The 15,140-nt window shown below is 46.3% G+C and overlaps 2 protein-coding genes across 2 annotated transcripts; one reads left to right on the top strand and one right to left on the bottom strand.

Moving 5' to 3' along the window:
• Positions 1-373: 373 nt before the first annotated feature.
• On the top strand, positions 374-3,204 carry LOC138717048 (toll-like receptor 2). Its single transcript, XM_069850268.1, has one exon. The coding sequence runs from the start codon at positions 398-400 to the stop codon at positions 3,020-3,022; it is 2,625 nt and encodes an 874-aa protein (XP_069706369.1). The 5' UTR covers positions 374-397; the 3' UTR covers positions 3,023-3,204.
• Positions 3,205-4,446: 1,242 nt separating this feature from the next.
• Positions 4,447-11,225, bottom strand: GPR75 (G protein-coupled receptor 75). Its single transcript, XM_069850267.1, has 2 exons — positions 6,984-11,225; positions 4,447-5,161 (listed from the first exon to the last, which is right to left on the bottom strand). Exon 1 carries the CDS (start codon positions 11,196-11,198, stop codon positions 9,651-9,653), a length of 1,548 nt encoding a protein of 515 aa, XP_069706368.1. The 5' UTR covers positions 11,199-11,225; the 3' UTR covers positions 4,447-5,161; positions 6,984-9,650.
• Positions 11,226-15,140: the final 3,915 nt, after the last annotated feature.

The raw sequence follows: 15,140 nt of genomic DNA, 5'->3' as shown, positions 1-15,140 counted from the left end.
GAGATGTAAAACCAGAGTTGCAGGCAGTGGTTACGAAAGTGCATTTTAGATTATGGAATGGAAAGACACAAAGGCTGCTCACAACCTGCTTGGGAGTTTGGCTGGGGGCGGGGAGGGGAGGAATAGAAAAAGTGTATAAAGAAATCATTCAGTCCTCATCTACAATCTGAAATGAACAGCGCTCTCCTTCATATTGTTCTCTGACACCATCCTTTAGCATTGCCTCTTGAAAATAACAATGAAGCAAGATGTCTTTTTTTCTGTAGATAAAAAGGGATCCATAGATACAACTAATGAAACAATTTCTGTGCTTGCAAGTAAATTAGGATTTTTTTTTTTCGGTACACATTAACGCAGAGGATATTTTAATGATGGATTTTACATCTTTTTCTACAGGATGAGGATCCTTATTGGAAGTCTTCATTTCTACTTCATTTCTTTCTTATTCAGCAGGGCAAAAGGATTTCTAACTCTGAGAACACATGCGGCTTATGCCTTCCCAGCTTATAACTATTCCTATTTAAACCTCTCTTCTGTATCAGAAGCACATGCTCCAAAAACAGCCAGAGCTCTCAATTTCTCACATAATGTAATTGAAAAAATAACTAAGAGAGACATGGAGGGTTTTGATGTGCTGGAAGTCTTAGATCTTTCCTACAATCAGATTAAGGACATTGAACCTGGTGTGTTTGAGAGTCTGCTCAGCCTTGTTTCTGTGAATTTATCATTTAATGATCAGAAACTTCTTGTATCAGGTCTTCCACCTCACCTGAAGCTCTTACCCACTAGCGAAACCTCAAGGACTTTGCTGCTTTACAAGCATTTTGACACAACCTCAGAGGCTGCCCTGGAGCCTTCTGCATCTGCGAAGGAGCTGCTACATTCAGCAGATCCACCTGTCCTGCAAAATGTTAATCTGAGGTTCAGGCGAAGTACAGAGGATCTGCTTCGAAAAGGAGAGAAAAACCCAACAGTCTCTCCAACAGCCAACTTAAAGCCTGATTTCTGCGGAATACCAATAAATGGGATACTTAATCTGTCAAATATAAAACTCTCCAAGGAAGAGCTGACATTAAAACTGGACGAGGGTCTCTGCCAAGCTCATATGGACAATATTTTGGAGCTTGACATTAGTCACAATGACCTGGAAATGGATCTTCTATCGCTGTTCATCCTGTTTTTGCCACTGAAAAATGTGCAGTCCATTGATGCCAGTCACAACAAATTAACAATTAACATCGAAGATGTAGAGGCAATCTGTAAGTTCCCGTTCAGCAAGCTATTGTTTTTAAACATCAGCAACAATCCCATAAACAGCTTGAATACGCTGTGTCTTCCTCCAACCATCAAGGTAATCGATTTGTCCTTCACCAACCTAAGTCAAATACCCTGGAATTTTGCTAAAAAAATGATTAACTTAGAAAAAATGTATGTGCAAGGAAATCACTTCATATACACTGTACGTCCACAAATCCCTAATGAGATTCAAAATTTGCCTCCTGGAACCGTACGTATTAATGCTATTTCATTTGTCAGAAATGAGGCCGGCACACCCATCGAAAGCCTTCCAAAGAAAGTAAAACACCTCAAAATGTCCAACTGCTCCATTGTAGAACTGCCAGAATGGTTTGCTGGCACAATGGAAGAATTATTATCTTTGGATCTCAGCAGCAACCGGATTTCTGTGCTTCCTGAGTTACCTAGCTCGCTGCAGCTCCTCGACATAAGCAACAGTGATATAAAAATAATACCCCCTGGTTTTAAATCTGTCTCCAATTTAACAACACTTAATATTCAAAATAATAAAATTATGGATATGCATCCTGAGTATTTTCCCTCAACTTTAACAAAATGTGATATTAGTAAAAATAAGCTGAACATGTTGTCATTAACCAATGCCCTGGAGAAATTTGAGTTTCTTAATGTTTCTGGGAACTTAATCACCAGACTGGAACCCACCAGCCGCCTTTCTGCACTCACTAATCTGGACAGTAGTCACAACCTGATTTCTGAGCTCCCTGATCACTTCTGGAAATGTCTTCCAATGCTGAAATATTTTAATTTATCAGGGAATAAGATCTCCTTTCTACAGCGTGGCTCTCTTCCAGCTTCTCTGATTGAGTTAGACATCAGTGACAATGCCATTACAACCATAGTGGAGGACACTTTTGGCCTGTTAACGAGCTTGAGTGTTTTGAATGTTCAAGGTAAACATTTTTTTTGTAACTGTGATTTGTATTGGTTTGTGAATGTCTATGTCCACAACCCCCATTTGCAGATAAACGGCAAAGAAAATCTCAGGTGCAGCTTTCCACCAGACAGAAGGGGTTTGTTGGTGGAGAGCAGTAACCTCACGCTTCTGCGCTGCTCCCTGGGTATCCAGATGGCTATTACAGCTTGCGTGGCCGTTCTGGTTGTTTTGGTGTTAACAGGCTTGTGCTGGCGGTTCGATGGGCTGTGGTACGTGAGGATGGGTTGGTACTGGTGTATGGCCAAAAGGAAACAGTATGAGAAGAGGCCAGAAAACAAGCCCTTTGATGCCTTCATTTCATATAGTGAACAAGACGCAAACTGGACAAAAAAGCATCTGCTAGAAAAACTGGAAGCCGATGGATTCAAGATATGTTACCACGAGAGAGATTTCAAACCGGGGCATCCCGTACTCGGCAACATTTTTTACTGCATAGAGAACAGCCATAAAGTCCTTTTTGTCCTCTCTCCCAGTTTTGTAAACAGCTGCTGGTGTCAGTATGAGCTGTATTTTGCCGAACACCGGGTCTTGAATGAAAATCAGGATTCCCTCATCATGATTGTGCTGGAAGACCTCCCGCCTAACAGCGTGCCACAGAAGTTCAGCAAACTCAGGAAACTGCTGAAAAGGAAAACCTATTTGAAGTGGAGCCCCGAGGAACACAAACAGAAAATGTTCTGGCTTCAGCTGGCAGCTGTCTTAAGAACAACCAATGAACCACTTGTGAAAGCAGAAAATGGGGCCGCTCAGGATGTGTATGAGATGGAATGAGATATAAGAACGTGTAAATGTTGTGCCTGGAAAGTCTGTGGACAAATAAAAGCGTTTCTGTGTTTACCTTCTGCAAAGGCTGCTGTGTTGCAACAGGGGAGTTGTCTCAGATCAGTCGCAGGAGAGGTTACTAATGGGTTTGTAGTGTGCATTATTCCATCCAGTAGAAGAATCCATTACTCAAAGGGACAAGACCTGAGCACTAATAGACAGCTTTTCCTTCCTGAGTGCTTGACTTCCTTCAGCTATTTCCAGCGTTTCTCAAAATGCTGTGGAAGACACCTGAAAGGAAGAGCAGCTCGAGTCACACCGCATAACCTAAATGTCTTTTTGAGATCGCTGCAGTGAAAGGCAATGTCATTCAACAGCAAGGTTGTAGTTCAGATCCTCAGTTCTAGCACAGCTTCACATGGGAACACACATTGTGTGCACATAAGAAAAATGCAAACCGTGATGGTACACAGGTAACGGTTTCTTTCTGTGGCTTAGTGAGGTAAGATTAAAGATTCACTTCATGTAGCCATCTGAGAGAAGCAGTTGCAAATCCACACTGCTGCATCGTTTGGTTTAAGTAATTGGTGGAAGAGATCAGACTTTAAAATCTTTTATAATTACAGGTTAACATATGCAACAAATCAATAAAGAGCCAGCTGAGCATGTGAGTCTCTCCTGTTAAATAATTAGCACAAGCTTTATTTAAATGCAATTGTCATAAATCTCTGATGAATAAGTAAAAAGTTCTGTATATTATTACACAGACTTTGGAAAATTTCACCCTGACCCATTTCCAATTAATTCAAACCTCTTCATAGCCCTTGTCTTCATCTAGTGCCACCTAATTATTTTATTTATTGTATTTAAAAAATTAAAAAAATTCAGCTGATCCAACTTTCACATTCAAGGAAAATCAGCAGACCATGACGGAAATTAAATACTAGGTGAGAACAAATCATTTAGCGTAGCACAATCTGGACCGGCTCATAAGTTGAGCAAATCCAAACTACTTACCTGCAGGTGATTGCCGAGCCAGGAATGTAGGATGTCTATGTACGCCATATGGGGCAGCACATTTGAAACACGTGCTCTGAAAAGGAATTAGGACTGCTGTGACAAAGTAAGACTAATACCAACCTACCTGATGACAAAAGGGGAAACACAAACATAAGGAGATATGGGCAAATACAACTCTTCCACAATTAATTTGGAAAGGGAAGGACCCCAATGGAGTGGTACGTGTTTTTTGCCCTCCTCACGCTGCTTCCTAGTAAAAAGTTAAAAAACCCACCCTGCAGCATGTAGCACATTTGACTCTTGGAACCAAAATTCTAGGCCAGTTGCTGTAACAAATGAAAACATTTTTCTAATACTAGACAAACTAATTTTAAATAGGAAGTAACAATGACTTGTCAGCATTTATTAGCACATAATAAATGACATTTTAAATTCATTTTGCCAGTACTGATTAAACTTAAGGACAGTGTACTTGGTACATTCGTGAAGCACAGTGCTTGAGGCTAACAGTAACCAAAGAGCTATTCAAATCAAAGAAATCTGCATCAATTGCACTGCAGGACAGAACCACTGCTCACAAAACCCAAAAGTTCTTCAGAATTCCCTCCGTTCCCCTTGTCCCATGGTGCCAATTCTCCAGTTTTCCACCAGTACGAATTATGAGAAGCAGAGCAGCACTCGCCCTCCACTGCCATCTCATTTACAGAGAGTTTGTACTCTGTGCAAACTCACCTTTCCTTAGCAATCATGAAGAGTCACATACCCTGTCACGAAAACAGAATTATTTCCCCATTCTTTAAATTGCTGGAAGAAAGCTCCTACAGAAAAAGACAGATGGGACCTTTTTTCCTCTCACATGCAGCACAAGCAGAACTGCTTATTGGCGCTCAGGGGCAGGACCATTGCCATAATCCTCCACTGGCATCGGCACAAATACATTGTTCTTAAATACTTAAAAAGAAATTAGAAAAACCCACTCAAAACAGACAGAAAGCAAACCTTGAAAATGTCCATAGGACTCCACCATCCTCCCTGCAAGACTAATCCATTTAGGTATTACAACATCTGCTTTCTGTCCATTTCCATCATGATCATCTCACATTGCTCTCTGCGGCCCTGCTTCACCACCTGGTGGAAGGTAAAGAGAGAACGGTGCAGATAAGCACAACCCTGCAGTTCAGAAGTCTTTTTATTCCCTGTGCCGCAGGTGGAGGGGAGCTGGAGGTGATATGGGGGGTAATTGCCACAGCTTTCCTAACAAGTGAGCTGGCAAAGTGCGCCTGCAGCCCAGAGAGCCAATTGTATCCTGGGCTGCACGAAAAGAAGTGTGACCAGCAGAGGGAGGGAGGGGATTCTTCCCCTCTACTCTCGCTCTGGTGAGACCTCACCTGGAGCCCTGCGTTCAGTTCTGGAGTCCTCAGCACAGTAAGAACATGGATCTATTACAGCAAGTCCAAAGGAGACTATAAAGATGATCCGAGGGCTGAAGCACCTTCCATACAAGAACACACTAAGAGAGCTGACCTTGTTCAGCCAGAGAAGGCTCCAGGGAGACCTTATAGCAGCCTTCCAGTACTCAAAGAGCTTACAGGAAAGCTGGCAAGGGGCTCTTTAACAGGGAATGCAGGGATAGGACAAGCGGGAACATTTTGAAGTTAAAAGAGGGGAGATTTGATTAGACATTAGGAAGAAATGTTTTTCTGAGAGACTGGCAAGGCACTGGCACAGGTTTCCCAGGAAAGTGGTGGCTGCCCCATCCCCGGAGGTGTTCAAAGCCAGGTTGGATGAGGGTTTGAGCAGCCTGATCCAGTGGGAGGTGTCCCTGCCCATGGTAATGGGGTTGGAACTGGATGGGCTTTAAGGTACCTTCCGACCCAAACCATTCTACGGTTCTGTGATTCTATTACACACCTAAAGCATACACACCATACATACACAAGATATCACAAAATTATTATGCACTGATCCTTCTTGACTATCTTCTGCGCAATTTTTGCATGTTGACCTCCTCAGCTTGTTAAACCCTTACCGCTAAGGCAGGCGGTCTCTGTGACTTAGAAAAAGATGCGCACCGCTCTACAGAAATCTCTACTCTAAAAAGATCTGAGGTAGTGCCCAATCGCTGAACATTCTTAGCAATGTTTTGAGGTTGTGTAGGTATTGTTTAAAGTTATTTGGCACTACAAACTTCTAGTTTTTATAAATAAAGGACAAAGAGAATACAATACTGCAAGCCAACAGCTGGAAGAGTCAACACTACCACCACAGGCAAGACATAGAACTTAAAACCTGGTGAATTGTAAAACCCTTTCAAACACTTTTGCTCCTAAAGAACAACTAGAAGTGACTTGTGAGATCAGCCCCAAGTAATTAATCTTCTGGGTTTTTTAACAAGTTTATTCATGCTTTCTTTGAGGCTACCCCTAATTTCATTTCAGATACCCTGGCCAAACTGTTAACAATACACCACATACTACAAACAGATTTTTCAACCATATAGCAGAACAGTTCTCAGGCCAGTTATCATGACAGCCTCTGACACCAGCAACTTCAGAAGCAGCTGAAAAGCACACTGAAAACATAGGTTGGATAACCTGTTCCACCATGATGAGGTCATCCTAACTAACCTCAGAAATCAAAGACTGCTTTAATTCCTGGAGCATAAAATTTTACAATTCAAAGATTGTCACCACTAACATTCAGGCTTCCGATATTCATCCCAGACGCACAAGTACCTATTAAACTGTCCTATTTTTTTCTGCACAGCTCTGCAGTGATGAGGCCCTCAGCCTACATACAGGCAGTAAGGAAATCATGCTTTGTGAGTCTCAGATTTGCAGCTTTCATATCTGTGAGATGGCTTCTTGTTATTGTGTTACAGACTGCACTACCTACAGACCTTTTTCTAAACTGTTCAGTATTCACATACTGTCATCGCTTACTGTCTTACCCATCTCCTCTCTTTGCACAGATTATTTTCCATCTCCTTCATCCAGCACTCCATCGCTTCCCCTCTCAATTTGACTCCTGCTTTATTAACCTCGCAGTCATGCTTTATTGATTCTGCGCTCAGCAGAAGAGGGTTCTGAAACAACAAGGGGGCTAAAAGGAAAAAGAGAAGTTATATTCCAGAAGAGTCTAAAATAAGTGATTTTCTGTAATATAATGACCAATTATTTCAGTTTATGATTAATTTCTAAGAAATTGTATTTATTTTCAAATTCCAACCTCTATTTGCTACACCCATAAGCCACCCCCAAACACAGTTATTTAATATAACAGACACTTTACATCAGATTTTGTTCCTACTGCAGATTAAAAGGCATTGCCCTTTGCTATCTGATGTTATAAATACATTAGCACATTGGTTGTATTAAGAATAAAACTGTCACCAGGAATTAAGAGCAAAATTACAAAGTGCTTTAAAAGGACTTCAGTTCTTTTGTCTTAATAACACATCAGGTAAAGGCAATAAAACTGCCTGCAGTACTAAAGCCATACCCTCCCAGCTTTACTCCCACATAAATACCTAGTGCAAATCACTTGTTTGAATAAGGTGCAAAGGATTTTATCTTTTACCACGTAGTGAAGTTCATGTGAGCCAAAACAAAAGCACGGCAGGAGCCTTTTGTTCATACCTTCAGCGAACCTCCAAACCTCTTAATGCTAAACCCAGGCTCCATGCACGCCTTCAGCTCCCTTGAAGTACAGACAAGACCCTGTCTTGCAACCACTTGTGGGATCCTACCCTATACTCCTTCCCAAACTGTAATTACCGCTAAGATCGTAAAGTTTGAGACAAAATGACACGATCTCACATATTTTTTCCCTCCAGATTACTACATTCTGTGCTAAAGAGAATCGTAAAGACAGAAAAACCAAACAAGATGGATCAATTCGTATCTTCTAAATTACCTTTGAAAGAACTGTGTTATTCATTTACAGAGAAAAAAATCCAGGCAGAGAGAAAAGACTTATGGAAATCACTTCAATTTTACATTTGTATTAGAAAGTTGTTCACATCCATTTTATTGCAAGAAAGCTGCCTTGAATTATTCAAAATTAATTAAAATTCAGAGCATTAAACAAACAATAGTGTTCATAATGTAATTGTCTTCCAGGAAATTTGAAACAGTTCTGTTAACAAACAGCCTAAAACAATGACAACTCACACATGGCAACAGTATGAATGTTTTTTGTTCCTAAAATACCAAATCATTATTCCATCATAGTAATTTTGCTAAAGATGTGGCATTTTCCTATAACGAGGCACCAAAAGTCTGTGGCACAATTATGTCAGAGATACTAAGACTCTGCTGAAGTCAACAGAAGTTGAAAGGTGATTGCTTGTTTTGAAAAGATCTAGCTACTTAAAGCAACAATAGTCAGGAATTTAAATGCCTCCGAATAATTTCTTTTGTAAGGAATTCCCACCACCCGTGACAAAACACAAATGGTTTGGTTGATAAAAAAATATTTAACTTTTGTTATTTGCTCACCATATAGGCCAATAGATAATGTTTATAAGTACACAGATTATTAATCTTGAAACCAAACTGATGTTAGAATTCCTAGGAAAACCTCAAAAACTTGTAGTCATCTCATTATGCGGTCAGTCTGCTTTTAAAAATGATAACAGCTGTCAGTTCTACCTAGCAGGAATACCAGAGCCAAATCCTCCCAATTCCTACTTTTATACAGTCATAGACAAAATAAGCCAACCAGGAACACGTCTCTTTACACAACAGTTTACAAATCAGAAAATTCCAGAGGTGACTGCATTACTAATAGTTTATCAGTACTATACTACTGTAATATTAATCTTTATCCTCCAGTAAAACCCATAACGGGATATTGCACAGTTATTTCTATCAGATGTAAAATATTTCTCCAAATATATTATTTTGGGACATATAATGCCAGCGATCCTTAAAATAAATGTACAACAGAAATACGTTTATATACTTCAGAGGTTTCTCACAGTGCCACAACACTTCCCTAAAGTCCTTCCCCAGCAGCAATGTAACACTATTTGTAAAATGCCTTTTCTCGCTTTAGGAAGCCAAGACTGAAATCTTGAACTTCAGCTGAAGTTCATGGAAATTTTGCAGTTCACCTCAACAGAACCAGGAGCTCGCCCTGCAAACAGAAAGGACTTTTGTTATTATTGACACTTTCTACAACAAAATACCACCATTTCTTTCAATCTTCTGCAACAGAAAACATTTCAAGCATGGTAACACCAAGCATCCTCCCAATTATTCCTTCTTGAAAATAAGCAAGTATGCCATTTAACAGACAATACTTCTGGTGCAGCCTGAGATTGTTCTCCATCCCATTATACTACTTTACTCTTTTTTTCTTAACTTGTCCAGCAGTTAAGTTGAGCAACAAACCACACTAACAATTCCAAATATCATCTAAAATACAGCCGGTTTTGGCTGGCCGCAGAAATTCAAGAGAGCGTCATGGAAGCAATATCCGAGTATTCACTTCAAACGCAAATAACTGGATATCAATACTAGTAGCGTTTTTCTTAATTAGCAGCAACAGTGTATCACTGAATTCAGTTTATCTCTAAGGAAAGCAAAGAAGGGATCAGAACCCTTCCTGAAGGTTACACCAAGGGCACTGGTATCTGCTTAGTCGAAGGGCTGTCACAGTCTCGCACCGCATCGTTGGCTGTGCGATAGTGCATGGCAACGTAGGATTTGGCAAATCCAAAAGTCGAGTTCACTGGCTGTAAGCTGTTTGGGGTGCTCACGTCCTGGGAAGGGCTACTGTTATAGATACTGTAATAGGGCTCGATTCGGGTGTTCATGGGGGTGGAACTGCTCTGTGCACAGTGCTGATGCCCGACAGAAGCCTTGGGGCTCAACACGCTCTCCTTGGAGCGACTAGGACCACAGGCTTGGTCCATAAGCTTTTTCTGAGGTTTTGGAGACAACACATATGCTGAATTGGTCTCATGATGGGACGACTTGTTCCTGTTAACTTCCAGGCTGCCTTTGCCCATGGCCCGAAGCCTCGTCTTCTGCTTGCAGCAGAAAAAGACGAGGGCTAGGTACTGCAGGCACCAGAGGACTCGTCTCCGAAGCCCGGCGCTATTGCGAGAATATATAAAAGGATTCAGTCCAGATTTGAAAAAAATAAGGGTAAATCCACACAGCTCAAACTGGTAGAGAACAAAGCCACCGCTACTGGACAGCATGTCCTGCACCAAAGAGATGCCCAGGGGCAGGCAGCAAACCAAGACAGAGAGCACAATGACAACGCACGTCACCACCGCCCTCGAGTCTTTGGCGGCGGACAGGTTGACCGCCGACACAAGCTGGAGCCGGCTGGCGGCTGCCGCCTGGCCAAGGCCATCGGTGTAGCCGTGTGTCTGGACGCGCCGCGGCTTGCTCTGGTTCCTGTACAAGGCGGGCACGGCGCTTTTGGCGGCCGGGGGGCCCACGAAGGGCTGCGGCCTGGAAGCGTCGACGGCCACCGTGGGCGGGCATTTCCTCGCCCGCGCGTTCCTCCGCAGGGCCCGGGCGATCACTACGTAGGAGACGGCCACGACGGCCACGCAGCAGATGAAGTCGGCTACGTAGAGGTAGAGGATGACCTTCCCCCGTCCGCCGGCAAAGCCGGACACGGGCAGGCAGAGGCGGGAGCCGCGGGAGCCGAGGGTGGCCAAGGCGGCCAGGGTGAAGCTGGCGGCCCAGAGGAGCAGGGCGAGCACCAGGGTGCAGGGGAAGGAGGCGGCGCGGCGCGGCTGCCGCCCCAGCACCACGCGCAGCCGGTGCAGCGCGATGACCGCCACCGTCTCGAGGGACACGAGGATGAAGCCCGAGCTGGTGAGGTGGAAGGCGAAGCAGAAGGCGCTGGGGACGCCGCCGGCCGAGCCGAAGAAGAGGACGAAGGCGAACATGGGGGCGGCCACGCCGCAGAGGAAGAGGTCGCAGAAGGAGAGGTTGAGGATCATGAAGTCGAAATCGGTCCTGAATTTCCTGAGGGCCGGGTCAAAGAAGGACAGCAGCACGATGAGGTTCCCGTAGGAGCCCAGGCAGAACACGAGGGCGAGCGGCGCGGCGCAGGCCGCCAGGGTGGCGGTGTGGGCGCCGTCCCGCGGCTCCGCGCTGCCGTTCGCGGGCCCCGCCGCCCGCCACGACGCGTTCATCGCCGCCAACGCCGGCGCCGCCCCGCCCCGCGCCCGCCGGGGGCGGCCCCGCAACGGGGACAGGCGACACCGCCCCGCTCCCCGCAGGCACCGACCCGCACCGCTGCAGCCCCGCACCCGGCCAGCACAGACCTGCACCCGCACCCCAGCAAGGAGAGACCTGCAGCCTGCACCCGCACCCCATCAAGGAGAGACCTGCAGCCTGCACCCGCACCCCAGCAAGGAGAGACCTGCAGCCTGCACCCCACACCCCAGCAAGGAGAGACCTGCAGCCTGCACCCCACACCCCAGCAAGGAGAGACCTGCACTGCTGCAGCCGCGCACCCAGCAAGGACACACCTGCACCGCCGCAGCCCTGCATCTGCACCCCAGCACGGAGAGACCTGCATCCACAACCCAGGAAGGCCAACCCTGCGCTGCTGCAGCCCCGCACCTAGCAAGGAGATACCCGCACCGCTGCAGCCCTGCACAGACAGCCCCACACCCCTGCAGCCCTGCACCCATGCTCTGCACAGACAGACCTGCATGGCTGCAGCCCTGCACCCACAACCCAGCAAAGACAACCCTGCACCAGTGCAGCCCCGCACCTACCAAGGACAGACCTGCACCGCTGCAGCCCTGCACCCAGCAAGGACAGACCTGCACTGCTGCAGCCCAGCAAGGACAGACCTACAGTGCTGTAGCTGTGTGCCCACAGCCTAGCAAGGACAGATCTGCACCCCTGCAGATCTGCACAGACAGACCCGCACCTCTGCAGCCCGACACCCAGCAAGGACAGAACTGCACCCTTGCAGCCCTGCACCCAGTAAGGACAGACCTGCATGGTTGCAGCTGCATACCCGCACAGACAGAACTATACCCTTACAGGCCAGCAAGGACAGACCCAGACCCTTGCAGCTCTGCACCCATCAAGGACAGACCTGCACCGCTGCAGCCCCGCACCCCACACAGACAGACCTGCACCTCCGCAAGGACAGACTCACACCCCTGCCACAGTCCCGCACCCTTGCAGCCCAGCACTGCTGCATGCCTGGGGGAAGCACTGGTGCACCTTCCTGGCAGGAGCCGCCGTGGGGAAAAGGCATTTGTAGGGCACACACAGTGCAGAGATCCTCCTGTGCTTCCCAAATCCTTTCTGGGGCTGCAGCTGCAGGTCCAGCTTGGGCAGATGCGGTGGTTGCACAACTGTGCAATAAGCTGCTTTGAGGGAAGGGGCTGTAGCAGCATAAATTCTGGTTTTAATCCATTCCATCCTACAGTTCACACCATGTCTCTGCACATTAACTCACAACACCTGCCAAGGTGTACCACGCCCCATCCAGCCTCACACAGAAGCATGATAAGGAGCCCTTCCTCCTCCAAGAGGTTTGGGCTTGCAGCATCAGCCCCAACCGAGGAAGCTGGGTACACGGCCAGGGCTGAGGTCCTGAAGCTTTCACGAAGCAGAGACACAGTTCAGATAATGCAGCTGGAGGCCTTACTACATCACATCACAACCACGCCCTTACCAGGGTACCAGGTCAAGAGCTGGGCACTCAAACTGTTGATGTTGCTCCATGTTGACACCTGCACCAATCCAAAACCTGTTGATCATTATATCAATGTGTTGATGCCTTTCATCTTACCCTGTCTGCACTTTTGCATTGCATGGGCTAGGGCTGCATTTTGTTTGTCTGTGCCCAGAAGCACAGGATCTGATGCAAAGGATCTTCTGTATTCCCATAAGGGAAAAAAAGAAAACCCACTCAACAACCAAAAATCAGTATTTTTTATCTGTTTCATGCCAACTACTAGTATCACAAATATGGAAGTTGCCATTTAAAGTGATGGAGAGCGCTGGATGTCTGAGCACTTAAAGGGATTGTTTTGAAATAACTTAAATGGACTTGATGATCATGAAATGCTCAGCACAGTCCTCTGAGCCAGCACAGGCAGAAACAATGGGTGGAAAACTGGTTGGATGGACGGGCCCAGAGAGTGGTGGTAAATGGTGTGAAATCCAGCTGGAGGCCAGTGACAAGTGGGGTTCCCCAGGGCTCAGGGCTGGGTCCAGCCCTGTTCAATGTCTTCATCAATGATCTGGATGAAGGCATCGAGTGCACCCTTAGCAAGTTTGCGGACGACACGAAGCTGGGTGGAAGTGTCGATCTGCTGGAGGGTCGGGAGGCTCTGCAAAGGGATCTGAACAGGCTGGACCGCTGGGCAGAGTCCAACGGCATGAGGTTTAACAAGGCCAAATGCCGGGTCCTGCACTTGGGGCACAACAACCCTATGCAGTGCTACAGACTAGGAGAAGTCTGTCTAGAAAGCTGCCTGGAGGAGAGGGACCTGGGGGTGTTGGTTGACAGCCGACTGAATATGAGCCAGCAGTGTGCCCAGGTGGCCAAGAAGGCCAATGGCATCTTGGCTTGGATCAGAAACGGCGTGACCAGCAGGTCCAGGGAGGTTATCCTCCCTCTGTACTTGGCACTGGTGAGACCGCTCCTCGAATACTGTGTTCAGTTCTGGGCCCCTCACCACAAGAAGGATGTTGAGGCTCTGGAGAGAGTCCAGAGAAGAGCAACAAAGCTGGTGAAGGGGCTGGAGAACAGGCCTTATGAGGAGCGGCTGAGAGAGCTGGGGTTGTTTAGCCTGGAGAAGAGGAGGCTGAGGGGAGACCTCATTGCTCTCTACAACTACCTGAAAGGAGGTTGTAGAGAGGAGGGTGCTGGCCTCTTCTCCCAAGTGACAGGGGACAGGACAAGAGGGAATGGCCTCAAGCTCCGCCAGGGGAGGTTTAGGCTAGACGTTAGGAAAAAATTCTTTACAGAAAGGGTCATTGGGCACTGGAACAGGCTGCCCAGGGAGGTGGTTGAGTCACCTTCCCTGGAGGTGTTTAAGGCACGGGTGGACGAGGTGCTGAGGGATATGGTTTAGTGTTTGGTAGGAACGGTTGGACTCGGTGATCCGGTGGGTCTCTTCCAACCTGGTTATTCTGTGATTCTGTGATTCTGTGAATGGAGGGGCTCTTTATCAGGGAATGCAGGGACAGGACAAGGGGGAATGGCTTGTAGCTGGAAGAGAGAAGATTTAGATGAGATATTAGGAAGAAATGTTTTCCTGTGAGGGTGGTGAGTCACTGGTACAGGTTGCCCAGAGAAGTTGTTAAAGCCCCAGCCCTGGAGGTGTTCAATGTCGGGTTGGATGAGGCTTTGAGCAACCTGATCCAGTAAGAGGTGTTCCTGCCCATGGCAGGGGAGTTGGAACTGGATGATGTTTAAGGTCCCTTCCTACGATTCTATTGTATGACTTCAATGTCACTGGAAATGCAATTGAAAGAGAGGAAAGTGCAGCCAGGCAATGTACAAAGTGGTAAAGCAGACCCAGTACTCCTAACTTCACATGGCTACTTGTGTTATGCTGCACATTTCTACATATACTCACTATATATATACATGCACATTAATCGGTATAGCACCTTAATAATCTCCTCCCAGCACTCACACAGAAGCATAGCTGTGCTTTGTAGAATCAAGACAGCAACAACAGTGCTAGGTTGACAGCTGAAAGCTTGGCAGTGCTATATGCTCATTTACTTTTCACTGCATTTCTTTCTAAAACTAAGAGCAATTTTCTTAGTAAACCCATGACCCACAGCAACAGTCCAGCCAATAAGCCTGGCATGCTAAACACACTTCCAGCAGGCAGTTGGTCCAGATTTGTTGTCGGGGTCTGTGGCAGGGAAATACCAGCAGCCACCAGAGCAGGCTGCAACAGTGCCTTGCAACCTGGGCACCTGGGTCAGCTGCATTTGGCCTTGGTTTTGCTCTTAAACTACGTGCATAGACAAAGGAGAAGGTCCAAAACCCAAAATATTATGTTTATGGTTTCCTGTGGCTTCCAGCTATGTTTTGTCTCAGCTTGGCTATCACTTTTATTTCCACTCTTGCTTATATATTGGTC

Source organism: Phaenicophaeus curvirostris, chromosome 2 (assembly GCF_032191515.1).
Source record: "Phaenicophaeus curvirostris isolate KB17595 chromosome 2, BPBGC_Pcur_1.0, whole genome shotgun sequence".
Classification (NCBI taxonomy): Eukaryota; Metazoa; Chordata; class Aves; order Cuculiformes; family Cuculidae; genus Phaenicophaeus; species Phaenicophaeus curvirostris.
Note: the sequence above shows the minus strand (reverse complement) of the source record. Positions and strands in the feature narration are given on the sequence as shown.